General features: G+C 49.1%; 1 protein-coding gene across 1 annotated transcript in view; it reads left to right on the top strand.

The window, feature by feature from the left end:
• Window positions 1-23,710, top strand: part of DGKG (diacylglycerol kinase gamma) — a 131,372-nt gene extending 107,662 nt beyond the window's left edge. The window contains exons 24-26 of the mRNA XM_084639796.1: window positions 15,292-15,412; window positions 17,971-18,031; window positions 22,623-23,710. Of these exons, the coding sequence (XP_084495922.1) occupies window positions 15,292-15,412; window positions 17,971-18,031; window positions 22,623-22,721 (281 nt within the window). The 3' untranslated portion in view covers window positions 22,722-23,710. The remainder of the gene's footprint in view (window positions 1-15,291; window positions 15,413-17,970; window positions 18,032-22,622) is intronic.
• Window positions 23,711-24,038: the final 328 nt, after the last annotated feature.

Genomic DNA, 24,038 nt, shown 5'->3' with positions numbered 1-24,038 from the left:
GCCTTTGACAAACATCAGTAACAAATTCGGAAGCCGCTCCGGGGAACATTGATTATTTGTTCCAGTTTCCAGGAATACAAGAAGTTTTTAAAAGCTCCAGGATTGGCTGGTTGGGCTAATGAGCCCCTACTTTCCCATGGCTCTCCCCAGCAGCACTAAATCTTGCCATTTTCATAGTCACATAGTTAGTGTGATTCTGTGCTGGAGTAAACATGGAGCCTGCCTTTGTTCATCACTCATCCCACACCACCAGTGGGGCCCAGATGGGTTCACTTGCACCTGTAGAGTTGGTGGCTTTTCTTAATTTGACGAGGTCAGAGGGAGACAGTGAACCCCTTCTACTGACAGTCTTCTCTAACGTATTGCATTTTACAATATGAGAGCACATTTCCTAGTCACAGTTTGAAGACCCTGCAGCAGAGTTTCCGCAGATATGGCACGGACTCTCCAAACCACGGCAGGGCTCCTCTGTTCAAACTTCCAGCCAGTCTATTTCTCATGCAGCTGCCCCTAGCTGCAGGGCAAAAGGTTCCCCCAAGTACAATTTCTTTATGGAGATTAGTGCTAGCTACGTGTGAGAGAGCCCCTCCCGGGATAAACTCTTAGGAACTATAGTCTGTATGTATCAGACTAACAACTCTGCATGATTTGTAAGAACACGGGCTGGGGCTGTCGCTCCAAGTTACTGGCCCCAGATCTGTCCCGGGCCTGAGCCCTTTGCGGCTCAGGGGTTGCTTGACATAAAACAAACAGGGAGCCATTTCATTCTGCTTGGATGTCTCACATTTGAAAGGAACATCTGCCTTTGGGACAGTAGATGAGACAATGTTACGATTGCCTGTAATCTCGAAGTGCTGTAAATAATAAAGCAAGTGCAGAGTTATTAAGCCCAGCCCAGCCATGATGTGGCAATCACCTGCAATAGCCTTTATGTTTCTTCCTTTTGCAGGAAGTCTCACCTCTGCTAGCTTTCATAAAGGCATTGATTGGAGAAGTGGATAAGAGTCTCTGCAGAGGTAAAGCTGAGGACCATCAATGGCTATTAGCCAGGATGGGCAGGGATGGTGTTTGCCAGAAGCTGGGAGTGGATGACTGGGGTAGATCACTTGATGATTGCCTGTTCTGTTCATTCCCTCTGAAGCACCTGGCATTGGCCACTGTCAGAAGACAGGACACTGGACTAGATGGACCTTTGGTCTGACCCAGTATGGCCATTCTTATGTTCTAGGTTTGTTTTCCATTATGAGCCCAATAGTGCCCTTTCCTTTATAGTCCTTAAAAGGTCCTTGCCATAAATGGGCTGTGGTGAGCGGAGGGAATTGTTTTAACTAATTGAGGAGATTCAAGGAGGCCAGTTTTGAGCCAGGGGATCCAGACAACATAGATGTCAATCATGTTTTGCCATCCTTGTAATCGTGGGGGGAGGGGCGGGAGAGAGGGTGTTGGTTTTGTCAGTGCTAGTTGCGGAAGAGATTGTCTTATAAACTTCAGATTGGGGATCTCTGGAAGAGCTCGGTAATACCTGCCAGCCTGGGATGAACTGGGGAGGGAAAGGCCTATTTGGGAAGGCATCTGTTGGGGAATTAGCATCATCATGTGGGCAGTTGGCTCTGGCAGAGGGTGCCCAAATGACTGGTGGAACGCAAAGCTTTTGCCGACAAAACCAGCCAGACGCTCATGTGGCCAAAGCCTTCAAGATGGAACACTATCATCAGGGAGGTTTGCCACTTGGGGTGAGTTGAAAAAAGACTGGGAAAATCCAAGCCTGACACCCCCCAGCCAGCTTCACGCCCTGCCTTTCTGCCTGACGCAATGCAGCCACCAGTAGCCAGAGCACCAGAGCACGAGTCTGTGGTGCTCCATAGCTCCAGGGGGAATAGGTGTTTGTGGGAGGAAGGGCAGGGAAGGAGTGGCCCAACATCTACCAAGATCCCCATCACTGAGCAATTCTTAATGATTTCTTGCTCCATTTGGCCCTGGACCTGCCTGTTTAGAATCATTACCAGGAGTACAGAAGAATGGCCCTACTGGGTCAGACCATCGGTCCAGCTAGCCCAGTATCCTGTCTTCCAACAGTGCATGGTGCCAGATGCTTCAGAAGGAGTGAACAGAACAGGGCAATTATTGAGTGATCCACTCCATATCATCCAGTCCCAGCATCTGGCAGTCAGAGGTTTAGGGACACGCAAAGCGTGGGATTGTGTCATTGCCAATCCTGGCTAATAGCCATTGATGAACCTATCCTCCATGAATTTATCTAGCTCTTTTTTTAACCTAATTAATCTTTTGGCCAGCTGCCTATTAATTTCACTGGGTGACCCCTGGTTCTTGTGTTTTGTGAATGGGGTAAATAACACTTCCTTATTCAACTTTCTCCACACCAGTCATGATTTTATAGACCTCTATCATATCCCTCCTTATTTGCCTCTTTTCTAAACTGAACAGCCCCAGTCTTTTTAGTCTCTCCTCTATAGAAGTTGTTCCGTACACCTAATCATTTTTGTTGCCCTCCTCTGTACTTTTTCAAATTCTAATCTATCTTTTTTGAGATGGGGCGACCAAAACTGCACACAGTGTTTCAAGGTGTGGATGTACCGTGGATTTATATAGTGGCATTTTGATATTTTCTGTCTTATTATCTGTCCCTTTTCTAATGATTCCTAAGAGTCTGTTAGCTTTTTTGACTGCCATTGCACATTGAGCAGATGTTTTCAGAGAACTATCCACAATGACTCCAAGATCTCTCGAGTGGTAACAGCTAATTTAGATCCCATCATTTCGTATGTATAGTTGGGGTTATGTTTTCCAAAGTACATTGCTTTGCATTTATCAACTTCGAATTTAATCTGCCATTTTGTTGGCCATTCACCCCATTTTTTGAGATCCCTTTTTTACTTTTCACAGTCTGTATTGGACTTAACGATCTTGAGTAGTTTTGTATCATATACAAACTTTGCCATCTCACTGTTTACCTCTTTTTCTAGATCTTTTATGACTATGTTGTTGAACAGCACTGGTCCCAATACAGAGCCTTGGGGAACCCTGCTATATACCTCTCTCCACTGTGAAAACTGACCATTTATTCCTACCCTTTGTTTCCTATCTTTAACCAATTACTGATCCATACTGAGCCATCTGTTTGTCAGAGATCTAAAGTATTTTTCTGCAATAAGCTTGTAAAATGTTGAAAATTTCTGTACCAGTAGGAGGAGGGGTTATTGAACATGGGAACTTTGTTCGAGCAGTAAGTGAGAGGACCTAATGCATCTGCTTGTCTAGGCCAGTCTCTGTTTGGGAATTCTATCACCTAGAATATCATACTGGATTGGATGCTCTGAGTTGTGATAGGTCTGTATTTTCTTTTAAATGTTGAGTTGTGACATTGGCCTCTCAGTATCTAGGTGGGTGATGCTGCAAGCAGAGTGTGGTAATATCTGACTCGACTGAACTGTAACCATTTGACTGTAATCATTTGTGAGTTTCAATGGCAAGCCTTTGAAGAAGAGATGGTCAAAACGCCAAATTTCTGTTTTGTGGGATATTTGGACATTTTGAAATTTGTTTTCATTCCCAAATTGGAATGCAGAAAAATATGTTCAAGTTTCCCCGGAAATGAAAAAATGCCAAAAGTTATTGCTTTGAAATTTTTCATTTTGAAATTTTGTTTCAATTTTTATTTTATGGGGGTTTTTTTGTTTTTATATAATTTTTATTATTTAATGACATGTCAGTAGTAAAAACAACGAGGAGTCCTTGTGGCACCTTGGAGACTAACAAATTTATTTGGGCATAAGCTTTCGTGGGCTAAAACCCACTTCATCAGACGCATCCATTTGAAGATGAAAGATTATGCCCAGATAAATTTGTTAGTTTCTAAGGTGCCACAAGGATTCCTTGTTGTTTTTGCTGATACAGACTGACACCGCTACTACTCTGAAACATGTCAGTAGTAGTAGTGCATAACATGACATTAGACAAGCAAGTATTTTCAATCTCCTAGCAAAATGATTCCAGGCTAACACAGGGTACTGAAAATAGCTGCTCTACGAATTAGTACTCTAAGTGCTTATCTTATTTTGTTTCAAAGTGTCAAAATATTTCATTATAACACAAACAGGAAATGAAAATATGATCTAGAGAATAAGACAAACAGTAGTAAGTAGCAGCTGCTCTTACTGATTTTAAAAAGATAAATATAATAGTTGAAATATTCTATCTTTATGACACATCAGTACTAGCTGTACAGAATATGATGTTGTAGGACATTCTTTACATCAGTGGTTCTCAGCCAGGGGTACGTGTACCCCAGGGGGTACTTAGAGGTCTTCCAGGGGGTACATCAACTCATCTAAAAAAGAAAAGGAGTACTAGTGGCACGTTAGAGACTAGCCAATTTATTTGAGCATAAGCTTTCGTGAGCTACAGCTCACTTCATCGGATGCATCCAATGAAGTGAACTGTAGCTCACGAAAGCTTATGCTCAAATAAATTGGTTAGTCTCTAAGGTGCCACAAGTACTCCTTCTCTTTTTGCGAATACAGACTAACACGGCAGCTACTCTGAAAACTATCAACTCATCTAGATATTTACCTAGTTTTACAACAGGCTACAGAAAAAGCACTAGCAAATTCAGTACAAACTAAAATTTCATACAGACAATGACTTGTTTATATTGCTCTATATACCATACACTGAAATTGCAAGTACAATATTTATATTCCAATTGATTTATTTTATAATTATGTGGCAAAAATGAGAAAGTAAGCAGTTTTTCAGTAATAGTGTGTTGTGGGACACTTTTGTATTTTTATGTCTGATTTTGTAAGGAAGTAGATTTTAAGTGAGGTGAAACTTGGGGTATGCAAGTCAAATCAGACTCCTGAAAGGGGTACAGTAGTCTGGAAAGGTTGAGAGCCACTGCTTTACATGATGCAACATGTCATTATGTAAAAATAATAAAAAATATAAAAGTGAAAAATTCATAAAATAAAATCATGAATGAAATATCAATATTTTTCCTTTTAAAAATTCCCCCAAAATTGTTTAAAAATATGTTCACAGGAAAATTCATTGAAATCTGTACAGTTTCATGACAAATTTCTGTTTAGTAAAAATGCCATATTCCGACAGAAAAGTGTTTTGACAAAAAAAATCTGAGCAGTTGTACTTCTAAGTGTCCTTCCTAGGGCCCTTGCAAGGTTTGGATGTGTCAACAGGACGCCTTTCACAGTTCAATGGTACAGTGCCCTGCACTACCTTGGTAACTGGAGTATTTCATCTGGTTTGGAGTTTTTTTTACTGAAATATTTACTTTTCTGAATGATAGCAGAGAGACAAGGTGATGTATCTCACCCAGTGCACTAAATGCCGCAACAACTATGTGGGTGAAACAAATCACTTTGCTCTTGAAGGAACTCACACAGGGAAATGATAAAAGACACAAACGTCACTTCACCTGTGGGGGAACACTTCTCACAAACCCATATCTGACCTGTCAGTCATTGTCCTCGAAGGAAACCTGCACAACACCTTAAAAAGACGAGCCTGAGAGCTTAATTTCATAACTCTGCCAGACCCTAAAAATCATTGTCTTAATAAAGAGACTGAATTTATGGCTTGTTACAACAGTCTGTAACCCACTAACCCCCTTTTTTTTGTTCTATGATTGGAGGGGTGTTAACTGGCCGCTTCACCTTGAATGGTCTCTTATAATATGTGTTAATGGCTTACGCTAAACAATCTGTTCCACCTTGTATGTAGCTGTTACACTCTGCGTACCTTTCGCAGAGCTCTGTGTAGCTTAAAAGCTTGTCTCTCTCCCCAACAGAAGTTGGTCCTATAAAAGATATTACCTCATCCACCTGTCTTTCTAATACTCTAATGATAGTGTCATTTTGTTAATCGGTAACATTTTGCCATGTTCAAAATGGTTTAATTTGACGTTTGAGAACAGTATATTCTGCATGGCTTGCTCCACAAGGAGCAAGTCCCAGAGTCCCAGCAGTGGGAAGTTGTTGCATTCAGCAGAATCTCACTAATCTGTACTTTGGCAACCTGCAAAGCCACACCAGAAATGGATTTTCAAGCTCTGTGGTGGATTGAAGCTGGAATCGACAACATTTTCTTGCTGTGCTGGGCTGGTGCTCCCACTTGCCCCACCCCATCCTTTCTGCAAGGCCAGAGGTGGTGGGTATGGCCTGCCAGGAGTGATGTGGGGAGACGCCTGGTGATTTTGGTTATGTTGGTGTTGGGTTATGTGATTTGGGTTATGTTATTGGTGGTTGGATGGTTATTGGTGGTTATATGACAGGTTGGGTCACAGAAACCCCCTTCGGGACTACCACCTGATGTGCTGAGACTACCTCTGAGCCCAGCTTAACTGAAAACAGCTTAAGAAGTGTTCCTGCCTCCAACACTCAGATACCCAACTCCCAATGGGGTCCAAACCCCAAATAAATCCGTTTTACCCTGTATAAAGCTTATACAGGGTACACTCATAAATTGTCCACCCTCTATAACACTGATAGAGAGATACGCACAGCTGTTTCCCCACCCCCCAGGTATTAATACATACTCTGGGTTAATTAATAAGTAAAAAGTGATTTTATTAAATACAAAAAGTAGGATTTAAGTGGTTCCAAGTAATAATGGACCGAACAAAGTGAATTACGAAGCAAAATAAAATAAAACACGCAAGTCTAAGTATAATACAGTAAGAAAACTGAATACAGATAAAATCTCACCCTCAGAGATGTTTCAATAAGCTTCTGTCACAGACTGGATGCCTTCCTGGTCTGGGGCACAATCTTTTCCCCTAGTACAGTCCTTGTTCCAGCTCAGGTGGTAGTTAAGGGATTTCTCATGACTGCAGCCCCCTTTGTTCTGTTCCACCCCTTATATATCTTTTTCACAAGGCGGGAATCCTTTGTCCCTCTCTGCGTTCTCACCCCTCCTTCTAAATGGAAAAGCACCAGGTTAAAGATGGATTCCAGTTCAGGTGACATGATCACATGGCACTGTAAGACTTCATTACCCCCTTGCCAGCACACAGGTATACAGGAAGACTTACAAGTAAACAGAGCCATCTACAGTCAATTGTCCTGGTTAATGGGAGTCATCAAAATTCCACACTTTGCATAATTACAATAGGCCCTCAGAGTTATATTTCATATTTCTACTTTCAGATACAAGAATGATACATACATACAGATAGGATAACCATACCCAGTAGATTATAAACTTTGTAATGATACCTTACAAGAGACCTTTTGCATGAAGCATATTCCAGTTACACTATATTCACACTCATTAGCATATTTTCATAAAATCATATAGCGTGCAACATCACACATTTGTTAAAGGATTTCCATGGGTGCCCAGAGCAGTGGACAGGTGCTTTTCTATTGTATATTGGTAAATCTCAAAATAACTGATGTCACTCTTCCAACTGGCGAACCTCTTATCAGTCCAGGAACCTAATAACACCCTAGAAAGGTGCTAGGCTGCTTACATTTGCTTGGTGATGCTGGTGCACGTCCAGTGGCAGATTAACCACTGGGTGAATAGGGCCCGTGCCTAGGGGCCCCCGGAAAACTGGTCGCCCTGGCACCCCGCCAATGCTCCGCCTTGGGCTCCTGCCGGGGAGCAGGGGTTGGGCACAGGGGCTTCCCCTGCTCCACCTGCCTGGCTCTCCTGCCGGGGAGCGGGACAAGCCCCTGCATCCCAACCCCACTCCCTGGCAGGAGCTTCAGGCAGGCGGGTGGAGTGGGGCAAGCCCCCATACCTGATCCCATTTCCCCAGCAGGAGTGCCAGGCTGGGAGGAGGGGAGGGAGCGGGGCAAGCCCCTGTGCCCGACCCTATTTCCCCAGTAGAAGCACACGGGAGGGTGTGGTGGTGGGATGGGGACTGCAGGCAGAAGGGGTAAGGAGGGGGCCCCCACTTGCTCTGGCCCAAGGCCCCACAAAATGGCAATCTGCCTCTGTGCACATCCTTCTTTCTAATGTCAGTAGCAGCTTCTTCCATCAGCATGATGGAAGCCATGACTGCCCATCCTCGCTGGCCCAGCTAGTGAACTTCAGGCAGATGGATCTCCTGTTGGCCGAATGCCCAAGTGGATTCTGGCTCATAATGCTCCCATGGGACAGTGCTTCTCTGCCATGGGAAAGCTTATGTGCCAGAGGACCCCCCAGCCTGGTCCCCAGATACAAGTTCAGAGCAGTGCCCTTAGACTCAGCCACAGCATCTAAAGCCCCATGGGACCAAACATTTACGTCCACATGTCCGTCAGGCCAGCTCGCAGGCAGCACCTTCATTTCTGCCCAAGGGAGAATCATTACAAGTACAGCGCTTTACTGGTCGGCTTTTCTTTTGCCCCCCGAGTCCATACCCAGTGACCATCATGGTCGCTCATCCCGGCAATTCACATCTCGCCATACCTCGGTGGTTGGCTAGGGAAGGTGCAGGTGCTACAGGAAGCGAGAGCTGGCCTGAGAAGACCTGCTCTCACCTGCAGGCTAAGGATATACCACGTGAAATCCACCTTCGCACTCGTGTCTGTTGGGGAGACCATGGAGTTGGTAATGGCAAAGGTTTGCCTGGCTCGAGGAGATTTGCAGACCTACTCACAACTACTCTGTTGGTAGGTTCTCAGCTTCAAAACCAGGGAGGTACCTGAGGTCACTGGCTCAATGGTGTTGTGCATCTCGATAACCCCAGTTGTCCGGCTAAGAGGAAGCTGCCTCAGGAGAACAATTGAAGCAACAGAGTGTTCCTCCTGGTGTGATGGACCAGCCCTCGGGATGTTTGCAGAGTGGTTCTCTTTGACTCACCAGTCTCCCAGGAACCAGGCCTGCAAGGCAGGAGAGGATGCACATCTGGGCCAGTGGACAACCCACAATTTGAATGGCTATTGCCTTGGGCAACATTAATGGTAAGCAGTAGTAGCAGCCAGGAGGCTGGTAGAGATCCTCAGCGGAGACAGCTGGAGCTCAGTGTGCTCCGGTCACACTCCCTACCCTGGAGCTGCAGGCAGCATGTGGTATGGAAGTCAGCTGTGCTGGGAGTGAGATGTGCCCTGCAAAGAGAGCAGAGTGGGGCTGTGAGCCCCCTTGGAGAGTCTCCAGCACAAGGCAGTGCAGAGTGCAGAGCGTTCTCTAGTGCTCAGGAGTTATCGTAAAGATGCTACTGGATTTCTTTGGCCAGCCTGTTTCTGTGAGTTCCTGTTGCTGTTTGTTCCTCTGTACGGCTACAAAAATGCTTCTAAAACGCAATCCACTTTCCCAGTGAACAGCAACTAAAGGCACAAGGTCTTCAGGAGAACCTTGCTGAGGAGAGTTCATCAGCTTTGATATCGTGTGGCCTGTCCCTGGGCAAGAGGGGCTTAATAGCACCGTTGGTGCAGGTGGGATTCCTACGGGGGGAAGGCAGGACATCTTGGATGTGACTGAGCTTTCAGGCTGTGCATGAATGAAACACAGACAGGGTCAGGCTGGAGAGTTCGAAGTCCACTGGCTTCCTCCATTCAGGGGCCTCCTGCCCCCGCCAAAGAAACAAAGTGAGAACTTTGCAGCTTTGAACTCTTCCGTTTCTGCTCCATAGCTGGACCCTGCTGCCCTAGGTAGACTGACGTCTGCATCCTTCTCCAGCCATCCTGTCCCAGCCCCATTTATAGTCTGTTACCTAGTGCGACTTTTCGGCACTAAGTTGGCTATTAAATGAACCCACTCTTCCTGGGCACTTTGCCAACGGCTGCCCAGTATCAGAACTGCCTCTTGTGAGCAAGCGGCCTGAGAGACTAACGCAGACCCTGCACTTCTCTGTCAGGCTACAGCCCAGGGCATGGTGCAGGCAGGACACTTGTTGGTATGGTGGACGGTCTCCTCTTGCCCTCAGCCAGGGAGATGCCATGTAGCTGCATCCTACAGGGCTTCTCTGTGCCTTGCCATACCACTGATAACAATATCCATCTATACCCAACATCAAAATGTCACTGTTAATGGAGAATCATTATCCAATGGGGCCGTTTCCCCCGGGGATCTGTTCTTGCCCACCGCTGTTCAGCTTCTTGATCAATGAACTGGGAGGAAATACAAAATCACTCACGGCTGGTAAACTCTGCAGCTGATCCAAAGCTAAATGGAGTAATAAATAATGCTAAGGGCAGTTACACAGAGCGGGCTGGACAACTTGGTAAGCTGGGCCCAAGCCAACATACATTTTAATGCAGCCAAAGGCAAGGGCATATATCCAGGAACAAATAGTGTAGGCCACATTTTCAGGGTGGGAGATTGTATTTTGGACAGCAGTGACTCTCACCTATCTAGGGCTCCTGGCTGCTGATTGCAGAACAGAGTCCCAGCCCTGACATTCTTTTGGTCTCCTTAATGCATTCAGAGACCCACATAGACACAACAGGGAAATATGCCCCCTTCTGCCTGTGGCTGGCCTGAAGACTGAGCCACACCCTATCAAACATAGACCTGGGATTGTGATCTGACACCTGGGACCTGTGCTGGTTGCTGGAGCTTGCAGGACTGGATTGAAAAGTGAACCACACCCGTTAAAAAAGCTCTCACTGGTACAAAATGCATCAGCCCATTAGCTTAGCAAGGCTGGAAGTAGGCTCCTGTACTCCGCTGTACGGAAGTAGGCTTGGGGGCCTTCAGAGAGCAAGTTACATTCCCTGATTCTCATAGTTTGTCTGCCCCAACCCCAGCCCTTCAGCCTAAGTTAGAGCTGCTTAGGGACTGCTCTAACCACTGCCAGCTACCTGTGGTCCCTACAGGACCACACAACATGTGAGAAATGATGGAGTGCAGCTGTGCTGCATCTGCTCCCCTGCTCCCAATTAACCCCTCCCATCCTCCACACTGCAGGAAGAAGGGCAGTTGGTGCAAGAACTGGCAACACTACTGTCCACCTGCTCAGTGCTCCTCCATGCCGGGGGAATTCCCTGCTGGCCAAATCCTGAGTGGCCAGAACCGGGGCAGAGAGACTGGACCATTGCATTCTGTTTGGGGAAGTCTGTGGTCTCTTCCTCTCTCAGGAAAGGGGCTGTCTGAGATCACCGAGCACGCCCCACAGGCTGAGGACAGGGGGCCTCCACTCCAAAGGGGGTGTTGTTGTGTGGGAGATGCTGACCAGAGAAGAAAGGCTCTTACAGAGCCACAGCACTGTCTGGTCTAATCAGAAAACAAGCATTTGTCTCTCATCTTAACATTTCTCTTCTCTGCCTCCCTCTTTCCTCTCTTGGCACCCTCCTCTTTCTTGGAGCCCCTCCCTTCACTGCCAGAGCCTCTTCCCAGCAAAGCTGAACAAGTCTTCTCCAAGCCATTGCAAGCGGCTGCTTTTTCAACCCCGGCCTTTGAAGTCCTTCTGGAATATCATCAGCATTTCATTGCCTGCAAGGGGGAGCTTTGGTTTGAAAATCCAGACAGGACAATGCATTTCTGTCTTTGTCAAGAGTGCACAGCCCAGGGGCAAAGTGGGGTTGGCATGGATGAACATGCAGGTGCTGTGGAGGAGCAGAAACCACAGCCCGGCTAGGCTAGGCACAGGCCTAGTGGAGTGGTGAATAGCAGCTGTAACTCAGCAAGGGTATCAGGCTGTCTCACTCACAGTATGGGCACATGCATGTGACGTCTTGCACTCCAGTTCTTCTCTCACCTAGTGAATGGAGCAGCATTCACACCCACCTCGGAGGGAAGTGGAAAAAGCATCATCCCCCTGAGTCTTTGTCAACGGACCAGACAAAACAGAGGATAGTCTAATGTAGCGGGGAACGGCACAGAGAACTGAACAGATTGTTCCCATCGCTAATTCCAGCTTATGCTGCCAGGGGTCAATTCAACAGCAAGGTCTTAAGAAATAAATGCAAGTTTATGAACAGGTCCTCATCCTGCCTGGTTCAGTGGGTGTGAAACACGACAGTTGTGAGTTGGGTGGCGCACGCCCCCTTTGCACAGGTGCAGATGCCTGCACAAGGCAGCAGGGGCCAGGTGTGCAAGGGGTAAGTGGAAGCACTGGGAGCCTTCCCTGTCCCACCTTGTGCACCCAGAGTTAGCCACATTCCTGTGCTCAGGACATTTCCGGGGCTGCTCCCTGCCAGTGCTCTTGGGTGGAGGGCCCTGAGCCCTAGTGCCCTAAGCACCAGCCCACAGAGCAAGCCGGGCAGAGCAAGTCCTTACCCATACGCAAAGTACGCAGCTGCGTAGGGCACCAGGAAATTTGGGGCGCCACATTTCCTGGTGCGCTGCACAGCTGTGTGCTGCTCCAGCCCCTGCTCTGGCTCTTCCCCAGGGCCCCGCCCCTACTCTGCCCCAGCCCCGCCCCTTCCCCGCCCCCACTCCCCTGCGTGCTGCAGCCGGGCTGGGCCCCTGCACTCACCCGTGGCAGGAGTGCAGCGACCCGGCTTCAGCCACGCTGCCGGTGAGTGCTGGGGGGTGGTTCCCCCCTGCCCCTCAAGCCAGCCCCTCCCCCGCAGAGGCCTGGGGCCATCCCACCTGCTCCTTCCCCCACAGAGGCCTGAGGGCACCCCCCAGCCCTCCCCGCCACAGGGGGGCTGCGTAGGGCCCCAGAATTGCTAGGGACGACCCTGAAGCCGGTGCAGCAAGTCACACCATCATCAAGGCTAGTGATGCCTGTTCTCTCTGGTGAATTGTGTGGGAACATCACGCATCCCAGGGGTAGCCGGGCTCCCACATGCTACCAGATAGCTGCTCGGGAGACTGCATGTGAGGAGATACCTGGCCAGGAATCTCTCATGGGAGCAGAACCTCTCTAAACAACACATGTACCTTTCTGCGGATGCTCCACTTGCCTGTTGTCTGGGGTCTATGGGGGATGACAGCCAGATTGCCAGAACCCTGCAGCTTCCTGGAATCCCCTGGAAACCCATTCCCAAGGGTTCCCCCAGTTCTAGCAACTTGTGTTCAATGCCATGTAACATGGGTCTCAGCTTGGTTTGTTCCAACAGGGCATATCCCAGGGTCAGGTCTTCTCAAAGATTTTGTGGATGCTGTTGAGGTGCTTGTTCCACTGGGACTGAGAACAGCGCTGATATTCAGCGAGCACCGAAGACTGGCTACAGGCTAGAGAAAATAGGGGCCAGACTGGATACTTTGATCTTAATAAAGCCATTGTGATCATATAGCTTGACCTCCTGCATAACAAAGGCCAGAGAATTTCACCCGCTGATTCCTGCACCCTGCCCGGAACATCTCACTGAGCTAGAATGAAGCTCTTAGTCCCAGATCCAGACTTGGTGACCAAGTGATGCCAAGTGTTGGAGAATTGGACACATCCCTTGGGAATCTGGTCCAGTGGTTAATTATTCTCTATGTTATCTTATTTCCCATTTGAACTCTGCTGAATTCACCTTCCAGCCATCGAGCCTGGTTCCACCTTTAACAGTGAGAAATCTCCCCATGTAGGTACTTAAAGGCCATGATCAAGTCACCTCTTAACTGTCTCTTTGATAAGTGAAGTAAGTAACCATTGGCACAGATTCCCAAGGGATGGGCCCAGACGCGCTCACCCTGGCTTTGTTTGAGCTGGCTCGTGAAGCCTGACAGACTGGCCTGCGGCAGCATGGGCACCATCCTGGGCTAAACCCGTGAGCACACACTCAGCGGGTTGGGCAGGATTGTGAGCGAGTGGCTATCCTGAGCCGCTGCCTGTGTGGCTGTGGGCACACTGCTATTTTTAGCAGGCTAGCTCAATCAAAGCTAGCGGGGGTATATTTACCCAAGCTGAAAACTCTACCTCCCCAGCGCAGTGTAGATGTATTCTCATTGGCTCACTGTCTGGCAGGTTTTTTTGCCCTCTACTCTGCCCCCTTTTCAGTATTTCAACATCCCTCTTGGAGAGCAGCCAATAGGATTGGATTCCGCACTTGTGCACTGGTCTCACCAACGCCATATGCAAAGGTAGCGCCAACTCGCTGCTCCCCTGTGATGGTCCCGTTTGCCCCTTTTGCCCCAGCATTGCACTGGGAGAGCACGTTCAACTGGTTTCTGCCATCAGCACTTAGACTTTTTGAGAGTCACTGTTTTTCCGGATCTAGTCCTGCCCCCTGTAAGTGTGGCCAAGGCAGGAAACCAGGAGGGACTGGGGAAGACGATAAAGAACAAGAGACGACATTTGGATGTCAACTGCCTGAGACACCTGACCAGGAATCTTTTCTTGTATTTTCTTTTCTCGTGGAGCTTCTTACTGTAAACCCACCTTTCCCTGGTTTTGTCTTCCCCCTGGGCACAAATGCTCTGGATATGTATCTGACCTGTACGGAGCGGGGGCTAGTCACAGCGCAGCCCTCCAACACAGGGCAGCTCTGCTGTTCCTAACTGAGGCCCTAGCTCAGTTCCCTGGGATTGACAGGCATCTGGAGCACGCCCGGAAAGGCGAGCGTTCTGCTCTGCAGTGTGTCCCCAGGAGGGGTGCAAAGATGGCTTTATGGGCTTTCCAGGGGCCAAAACATACTCTGGAATAAGTTACAGCAGCCAGGTGCTGCTCTAAGTTACTGCAGACCAGACCAGCAGCTCTCCAGCACTGGGAGCTATGAGCTTGCCCCCAGGCCACCCTCTCCCAGCCCAGCCCTGGTCCCAGCACACCCCATGTTTGCGGTAGTCCTGCTCTGTGCGTGACCAGGCAGATTTCCCTCTGTCAGCTGCATTGCATTAACAGCTCCTATACACCATGGCCATGGTGATGGAGGGGACTGGTGTGGGGAAAGTCTCTGTCCTTCTTGAAGCTGGTCCGGGGGTGGTGGTGATGGGAGCAAGTCCAAACCTAGACACGTCGGAGTCATTTCCCCACTCTCTGCTGAGCTCCCAAACACCATCCCAGCATTGGACTGAGTGTTCAGAGATACTCTCTTGCAGAATGCGCCCAGGTCTGTTAGGGATTCACAGCGCTTTCTCCAAGTGAATGTCTGTTAGCCCCAGTGCCCAGGCTAAATTCCAAGGCAGCGAGCTACAGTCTGTTCAGCTAAATTCCCCTCTCCCTGCATTTGGCTTCATGACTTGCCCCTACACTGTTAGGCAGTATTGCTGACATGTTTACAGTGGCTGCTGAGTTCCACTCCAGAGGTGGCTGTATTGTGATGAGTAACATGATCACTGTGTAAATGTCTGCTCTGTAAAGTGTCTTGCTCCTGTCAATAAATGGATATGAGTAGTGATACTTAGTACTAGACCAGAGGCTGAGTGAGGGGCTATGTCTGGGGACATGAATTCAGTCTGGACAAGGCAGGTCAGACCCTACATGCAGTGTTTGTCTTTCTCTCCTCCCAGACCTCAGCGACCAGCTCCTGGAAGTGGTGGGTCTCGAGGGAGCGATGGAGATGGGGCAGATCTACACCGGACTGAAGAGTGCTGGAAAGAGACTGGCCCAGTGTTCATCCGTCACCATCAGGTAATGTCTCAGCCCTCAGCCCCTGATCCGGCTCTTAATCATGCCTGCTAGAACATGGCAAATGGCTGTGACTATGTGAAAGCATGCTAACAGATACATTGCTACATCCACCACCTGTCCGAGGCTCTGCTGAAATCCAGTTACCACCCCACCTGCCTCCCCTTCACCCGCTAATCCTGTAACTCCAATTCCTGCAGGTTTGCTTGTCTGGCATGATTTATTTACAGTGTTGTGGTGTCCGCGTTGGTCCCCAGATATGAGTGAGACAAGGTAGATGAGGTAATACCTTGTATTGGACCAACTTCTGTTGGTGGAAGGGTCAAGCTCGACAGCATGTACCTTCCACCAACAGAAACTGATCCAATAAAAGACGTTACTCCCCTGCCTTGTTTCTCTCCTGAGCTATGTATGGGGTTTGTACAGCACCGAGCACAAAGGGCTCATTGGCCATGAATAGGGCTCCTAGGACCTATGGTGATACAGCTACCCCGACAATATTTAGTGTAAGACTTTGCCACTTATTGCTCAGGAGTCTATTGGCCACAGTGTCTCTCTTTATATTTGCTCAGTTCTTTTACTAGGGTGGGATGGTTTGGTTAGGTGGGTTGGGTTGGTTGGTCGGTCAGACAGTCATTGACAAGATCGTTTTTCTCTCCTTCATAGTAAATTGGTGCCGTGTTGTATTTCCCAGCCCTTAGATACCTCCCTAGTTCTCAGGGACTCTTCAGCGATAGTTGTTAGTGGGTTTGTGCATTTGTTGGCTGGGCTTCCTTTTAGGAAGCCGTCCTTGTCACCCACTCATTGTGTGAGCCAAAGCCTGAAGGTCTACTGCTTACTTGGGCAAAGTTTGCCCTGGCGTCAGTGGCAGTTTGACTGACTCAGATGCAGGAAACAGGGTGAAAGGACTGCAGGATGTGGCCAAGTGTGTTCAGATCGCCCCTTCCTTACTTCCGATCAATAGCTGGTTTGTGGATTAGTCATTATTGAATGGGCAAAAATGTTCGGATGGGTGCCCCAAAACTATTAGCGGATTTCATACAAATAGTTTCAGCCATTCACAAAATGGCTGGAGGAGGCGGTGAGGGTGTGTCCATTGCTGCCCTCCCTTCCCCTTACAACTTTTCACCCAGTGGATAGGGTAGTCACCCAAGAGATAGGTGACCCGGGTTCTTTATCTCCCTCCTTCCAGTCATTGGTGACATAACCTTCCAGCATCTGCCTTGAGAGAGGTGTTTTCAGGATAGGGGTTCCCGCCCCTCAAATCTGTGACCAGTTTCCCATGCAGCCGCATTAGCCTCCCCTTGTTCCTGACACCCTGCTTTGTCAGAGGGATGGCAGACTACTGGGCCTTAATTAGGGTGTCCTGTAGGGTGCTTCCGCCTTCATTCTCACTCCTGGATTTTAGTACTTCATCCCTTTCCCCAAGCCTTACAGACTGCAAAATACACTTCCACCTCGGCCGAAATGCCGCTTGGCTGTGCTTTCCCATAGACTCCGATCTCAGTATCAGTCCTGATCACTCAAAACCCACACACCTTCCACCCCACTGACACAGATCCCAGATCTGCCCTTCCCCGGCCCAGACTGTAACCCCTAATGCCATGCCCACATTTACAGCCCGGGGTGCCTCTCATCCACGGACACCTCCCCCTAGAGTTTATCATCTCCACAACGCCTCACCTTTTTTTACCTCCTTCCACTGAAGCATCAGGAATGGCCCGGCTGGAGCTGGGATACTGGATGGGGCCAGGCCTCTGAGGTGGCACCATGCTCAGGGTCTAACTGATCGCCGTGTGGGATCGGGAAGGAATTTTCCCCCAGGTCAGACTGGCAGGGACCTTGCGGGGAGGGGGCGATTTTCCTTCCTCTGCAGCACATGGGTGCAGGTCACTTGTCAGGATTATCTGGGTCTCTCTCCCGTAATCATTTACCTGACCCTGAGTGGGCCTCAGGCACTGGTGCACTTCGGGCCCTCCTGTTCTCTGCCTGTGACACATCCTATTCTAGTGTCACGGCAGCTGTAATAGTTTGGTCTCATGTCAGCGGCTGGGTTTGGTGCAGAGATGCTGAGTGTTGGTGGGGGCCTGCGCTATGCAGGAGGTCAGACTGGAGGATCTGGTGGTCCCTTCTGGCCTTGAACTCTATGACTGTATCAGACCCGTGGGCAGAGGCAGTGACAGATGCAGCGGCAAAACTAAGAGCGTTCAGCAAAGGTGCAAGGAAGGAGTGGAGAGGATCCATGGACAGGCTACTGACCAGGGAAAGTAAGTGATCAGATCCAGTGCCAGACGCAGTAGCTCATAAAACAAGGTGCAATTTTTGGCATGATGCCTTGAGCCTGGGGCATTACATCAGTCTCCCGCATGGATTTCATGTGCCCAGGGCTTGCAGTTCAGGGCATGTTTTCACTAAGAGCTGCTCCAGTGCATGTCCTCCGTGTCTCCTCCCACTCCTCCGGGGAAGGTCCATAAACTGCAGGACCCTCTGTGCAGACTGCCTGGAGAAAGGCAGCCCCTCCTGTGTTCTCACCCTGTGTTTTGTTTGTTTGTGGGTTTCAGGACAACAAAGCTGTTGCCCATGCAGGTGGATGGAGAGCCCTGGATGCAGCCTCCCTGCACAGTGAGTACACAATTGGCAGCAGGGCAGACCGGACAGGGGCACCAGGACAGGACCCACATCAAAAGCAGCGGCTGATGGTTGGGTGATTTTCTCAGTGAAGGGATTTGTAATCCAGAGAAAATTCCCAACATGATTCAAATACTTGACTGCATCGGTCTCTTTTTCCCCCTCCCCCATGACTGGAAGGGACATCACCCCATTGCCACCTCCCTAAGCCATTGTCTCCTGGCAATTCTCCCCTCACCCCCTGCAGAAGAGGGCTGGATACAAGCCTCTGAAGCCCAAGCAGTGTGACGCTCCTCCAGCCCCTGTAGCCTCAGCAAGAGCACAGCAGGTGGCCCTTTTAATTAAAAAAAACATTAAAAATTTGACTTAAATTCACAAGCTCTTGAGTCCCGACCTTCAGCATGTGTACCGCTGAAGTGCGGAGCAGGAAAGAGTGCTGATGTCTGGGTTGATCCATTAGGGGGTGTGACAGGATGCACTGGGCCTTTTGAGGCCCCCTGCTGGAGGCCTCATGGTCCTGCCACACACAACCCCAGAAAAAGGAGCAGTGTAGGTGGGTCCTCCAGGCCTGCCTCGATTGGCTGCAGGGAAGCAGCCAATCAGAGTGCAGCAGGCTTAGATAAAAGGAGCAGGAGGGCCTGAGTAGCTCAGTCACTGGTTGAGACCAGAAGGTGAGGCAGGCTATGAGACTGGGGAGAGACCCCTGGACTAGGGGTGAAGAGGCAGGAGCTATGTGGGAAGTGGCCCAGGGAATAGCAGCAGCAACTATTAAAGGAAGCAGCAGATGGCTGCTATTTGTAGGTCCCTGGGCTGGGACCTGGAGTAGAGGACAGATCCGGGTCCCTCCTCCGGACACTGGGGAAGTGGCCTAAGCTCCAAGAAGGGGTAAGACTCAGTACTAAAAGCCCACGAAAGGAGCTAGAATTTAAACAGGCCTAGAGATGGGGCTGAAGATCCCGGAGGGGTCAACCATTGTTGGACTGTGTTACCCCAGAAGGGGTTCCTTCATGCGTTCGACTGTGTGTGACTTAGCCAGAGGGCTCGTCCACTGAAGACCCGCCTGATGAGGATAACAGCCAATAGGGCACCAGGAAAAGAGTGCAGGTTCACATCCAGCCAACAGGAGGTGCTCACGAGAGGGGAGCGGCTCCCCTCATGGGGTTTCTGAAAGGCCTAGGCTAAAAAATAAACCAGGGGTAAAGGGGGGGGCTAATTTCAGGTCCTGGCTCCCCTCTATTAGGACAGCACAGATTAAGCCGAAGTGCCCCAAGTGACTCCCTCAGTTGGGAGCTGTACAGGGCCCAGGTCAAGTGTCGGCTCCCCGTGCCTCGCTGTCCAGATCCTCCTTCCTGCTATTTCTAATGAAAACATGTAGCTATAACGGGCCCAAGCCTTGGGGGTGCTTGTCTGCACAGCTCTTTTGACTCAGTGGAGCAAGGCTGGGGATCTGGCCCTGGAGCAGATGGGGCCTTGGGGGCTCTCTCTGTACAGAGTAAAGGAGCAGTAAAATGCACAGCTGAAACTTTGGGCTTTATACTTCACCTTCCCATCTTCCTGCCGATGCAGGCCAGCACCGCTGGTTGGCACAGCCTTAAATGAGAAGGAAGGATTTGGGAAACAATGGCTTTTAGCTGCCAGCAGAAAACTCAGGTCACTTTGCATTTTGGCTTCTTTTCCATGTGTCTTTTTCTGCCCCACGGCTGCCACACGCCTCAATATCTTCAAGGCTCTGACATCATAACCAAGATTTTTCCAGGCAAGAAATGCTTGTCACGGTGTCACCACCCGCCTGAGCCAGCTGCAGTGTCCCCCAACCTGTTGTCCCCAGAGCAGAGTGTGCTGCCCATGGTGGCCCTGCAAGAAGTGCTGGCTCTGAAGCAGGGCACCAGCCTCGCCCCACATTGCATAGTGCTGTTCCTGGTTAGATTCACTGCACATAGGCACAGGCTGTCTCAGCATTGCTCTGATTTCAGCAGATCTCCCAATAAACTCTCCCCTTCGTTTTAATTCAAACAAGTCAGATTTTTCTTCCCTTCGGCGCAGTCTGTTTGCAGCCGAGACAGAGTCCTACGCTGCCTGGGACCAGCCCCAGAAGCGTGGGGCACTAAACAAGGAGAGGAGTGCTGACCCAGTGCCCCACACACACACACACACACAGCTGCCTCCGCTGGCCTGGTTCATAGCTGCTCTGTCCCAGGGCAGGGTGCGGTGCACATGCCATCCAGCCACCTTGCGGTGGATCATCCCAGGACACCGACCCCACTGCAAGGGCTGAATGTGACCGCACAGTGAACACACATGACCTGGCCCGCTGTGCCTGAACGGGGCCATGGCACCAGCTCTCCTCTCCCCTGCCCCCACCCCCCCGTGTGAGAACGCAATGCCTCTGCGCCTAAAGTGGTGCTTTTGAGTTTCCTGGTGGGCGGCCTCAGAGCCCTGGCAACCTGCTATTTTTGTCACTGCCGCATGTTAGACTCACTGCAGTGATTGCGCTCGAGAGGATGGAGATTATTAAAGCGCCTTGCTGGGGACCGGCTGTCCGGGGAGAGTGGGTGTCCCGGCCCGGAGGCTCCAGAGTGCTCTGGCCCAGGATCCCAGTATGATCCAGAACGACCCCACACCTTTGCTCCGTGGCATTGGTTCCTGCTGGCAGCTCACAAAGAGACACGTCCCACACATGCACTCACAAAGCTAGGAAGCCCTTAATCTACCAAGTCCCATATCTCTGACCCATGAAGAGCAGGCTCTTTAAAGGGATGCTGCCAACCACTGGCTGGAGGGAGAATTGCATTTAACTCTCACGTCTGCTATTCAATTATTACATCTAGACCAGCATGGCATATTTTAAAGAAAAAAAAAACATATTTAAACTGCAGGGATATTGGATGGAATTTCTAAAAGCACCCAAATGACTGAGGAGTCTAATTCCCACTGACTGTGGATGAGACCTGAGCTCCTCAGACCCAGATCCTCCAAGGTACCTAGGTGCATAAACCCCATTGGTTTCAGTGATCAAAATACTTTGGCGGATCTGGGCTTAGATGCCTAAGTCACTGCTGAAAATGGGACCTGGGCTCCTAAATCTCTTTGGCGCTTTTCACAATGCTCCCCATTATCAAGCTACTCAATACTCAGGTTTTGGACTCAGCTGACTTGATCCTGCTGTGGAAATGCTGCAAAACAGAATCCTGTGAGCCATTCACCCCCATCCAGATAACCCCTCCCTGGTCTAGTCAAGACTGTTCCATCGTGCTGTGGCCCCTATGCCAGCAGCTTCACCCATAGCAATTCCACTTTTTCCTCAAAAGCCTGTGTCAGGAACCACAGGTTCCCCTTCAAGAGCCATGTGATAGTGGGGTTAAAGGCCAGGGGTACGGTTTTACTCTCACATAGGTCCGGTTTCAGTCTTTTATGCTGCTGTGCAGTAGAGAACGCTGGCAAAGTCTTGCTGTGGCTGGCGTTGGAAGAGCTGCCAATTGCATCTCCACCTGTGGCATTGAAAACCAGCCACTTTGTTTAAGAGTAAAGTGATGCCTGTATTCTAGAGGAGCCAGATCAGGAAGAGTTTTGGTGCAAAGGGAGGCACTGCTGGGTGGGGCACTAGCCTTCTAGCGCTTAGGCTTCTAATGTAACTTGGCCCATCCGTGGAAGTGTGTTTGGTGGATCCATCCTAGACATCATTGTTGACATCACAAAAGCCCACTGCCATTTGTCATGACTGGCAGTCTTTGCTGAGGAGACTAGAATAGCAAGGAAGCGTTATTTACTCCTTCTCATAACACACGAACTAGGGATCACCAAAATGAAATTCATAGGCAGCAGGTTTAAAACAAACAAAAGGAAGTATTTTTTCACACAACACACAGTCAACCTGTGGAACTACTTGCCAGAGGATGTTGTGTGAAGGCCAAGACTATAACAGGATTCAAAAAAAAAAACTAAATAAGTTCATGGAAGATAGGTCCATCAATGGGTATTAGCCAGAATGGGCAGGGATGGTGTCCTAGTCTCTGGTTGCCAGAAGCTGGGAATGGGCGACGGGGGTGGATCACTTGATGATTACCTGTTCTGTTCATTCCCTCTGGGGCACCTGGCATTGACCACTCTCGGAAGACAGGATACTGGGCTATATGGACCTTTGGACTGACCCAGTATGGCCATTCTTATGTTCTTAAGAATGATGTGGACCAGGACAGAGATGAATGGACAGAGCTGTGTGTTGGAGAGAGGAATGCAAACCCATGCACCTCGTCCAGGCTTTCTGTCCCTGATAAAATGTCAAGTGAATTACAAGAGTTTGAGTCTTAGGAAGCCAGGAGCTGATTGGCTCCTGGTGCTACTGTTGCCCTCTGGTCAGCGTGGGTTAGGTGTCCAATCCAGAAATGAACTGAGCCTGGCTCTTTAGCTCAAGCTGTAAAGGCTCCTCCTTGCAGCAGTGGAGGTCCCTGGTTCCATCCCTAGCATGCTGGCCAAGATGGATGCTATCATGTTCTCAGGGACCAGAGTCTCTTTCTGAGGGGAGTAGCCCCACTAACCCTTCTTTAAGGTGAACCTTATTGATTTTTTTTTATGTATTGATTTTTAGATAAAAATTACCCACAAAAGCCAAGTGCCAATGTTGCTGGGCGCTCCCCAGAAGAGCAGTTTCTTCTTCCTGAAGAGAAGAAACCGAACTCAAGATTAAACAAACAAAGAAATCAAGTCCAGAGGTGACAACGCTGCATCCTGCTGGCAACTGCTGCAAGGAAGGCCTGTGGAAAAGGACCATTCATCTCTTCAGATTTCCTGACTTCTCGCTCTGCTTTGGAAACAGCAGACCCCGGGCAGTGGTTTGAACAGCAAGTGGAAAAGAGCAGCCAATGGTTCCATGTGAAATGAGGTGTGGTTTGAGTTTGTACACACACGTGCGTGCACACACACACACTACTGGCAGGCACCACCTGGATGGTTTGGAAAAAAAAAAAAAAAAAGAGATTTTTCCTAGAACGTCTCAATTGCAGGAGTGAAAACAAACTCTCAGTGCCAGGGAAGGGTTTTGTCCCTGGTGAAGCCTTAGACTCTGTTGAGAAAATTTGTTATCCTCTGAAAATAGACCAGCACAGATGGCCTGGAATGGATGGAGTATAATATCTGGCCCAACACTGCAAATGAGAGTTGGTTTATTTCTTTTTTATTTAAACACTTAACTCCCCACCTGTCCCCCAAAGTTGCCAGTGAAACAGGGACCTGGCAAGAAGCTGAGTGTCACTTATTTATTGTTTAATTCTGTCCGAGGATAGTGGTTGTTTCATTGCCCTGTCCCTGTGGTCACTAAATCCTCCACATTCTAACAATTATTTGTCGTCTTAGCTTCAGCAACACTGAGGAGAGGGGAGATGGTGCCTTTTCTCAAACTGTTCTAATTCGTTGTTTCAAAGCGCCCCACACTAGCTTTTTTTGGGAGGGAGCGGGGGCGGGTTTAAACAGAAGCAAGTTTGTCATTCAGTTTCAAACCCACCTATGTTCGGAGAGAGGGAGCCAGAAGGGACGGGGGAGGCCACACAAGGAGAGCCCGTTCCTTGGATGCCAGAAACAAACTCAGGGTAAACAAGAGGAGAGAACACTTGGAATGTATAACTGGTCAAACATGGGCCTTGCCAGGCTGCCAGCCTCCATGGAATCCTGAATCCAATTTTGGACCCCACCTGTGTGTTTTTTTATTTATCTATTTATTGAAAAGATTCTTTTCCTTTAAAAAGAAAGTTTGATAGGAATGAAACGTCCCAATTTTCCCTGGCCGTTCCAGTTAAGAGAGAGGCCCAAACTCTCCTTACAGGAGAGTATTACTCTTAATAGGGTTGCTTTAGCCCACTGACAAATGGCCTGAGTTGAATTTTGGATGTGATGTGGCACTCAGCCTTCACTAATGCAGCAAAGGGCTTATGCTGAGTCATCACAATTTGTGGCAGTCTTGTGAATGGCTTTGAAAGAGGCGCTGGTCTGGGGATGAAATCAAAGTCAA

The sequence above is a fragment of the Lepidochelys olivacea genome, assembly GCF_965140295.1.
Source record: "Lepidochelys olivacea isolate rLepOli2 genome assembly, chromosome: 9".
Lineage (NCBI taxonomy): Eukaryota > Metazoa > Chordata > Testudines > Cheloniidae > Lepidochelys > Lepidochelys olivacea.
The sequence above is the reverse complement of the archived record's forward strand: the minus strand, read 5'-3'. Positions and strand labels throughout refer to the sequence as shown.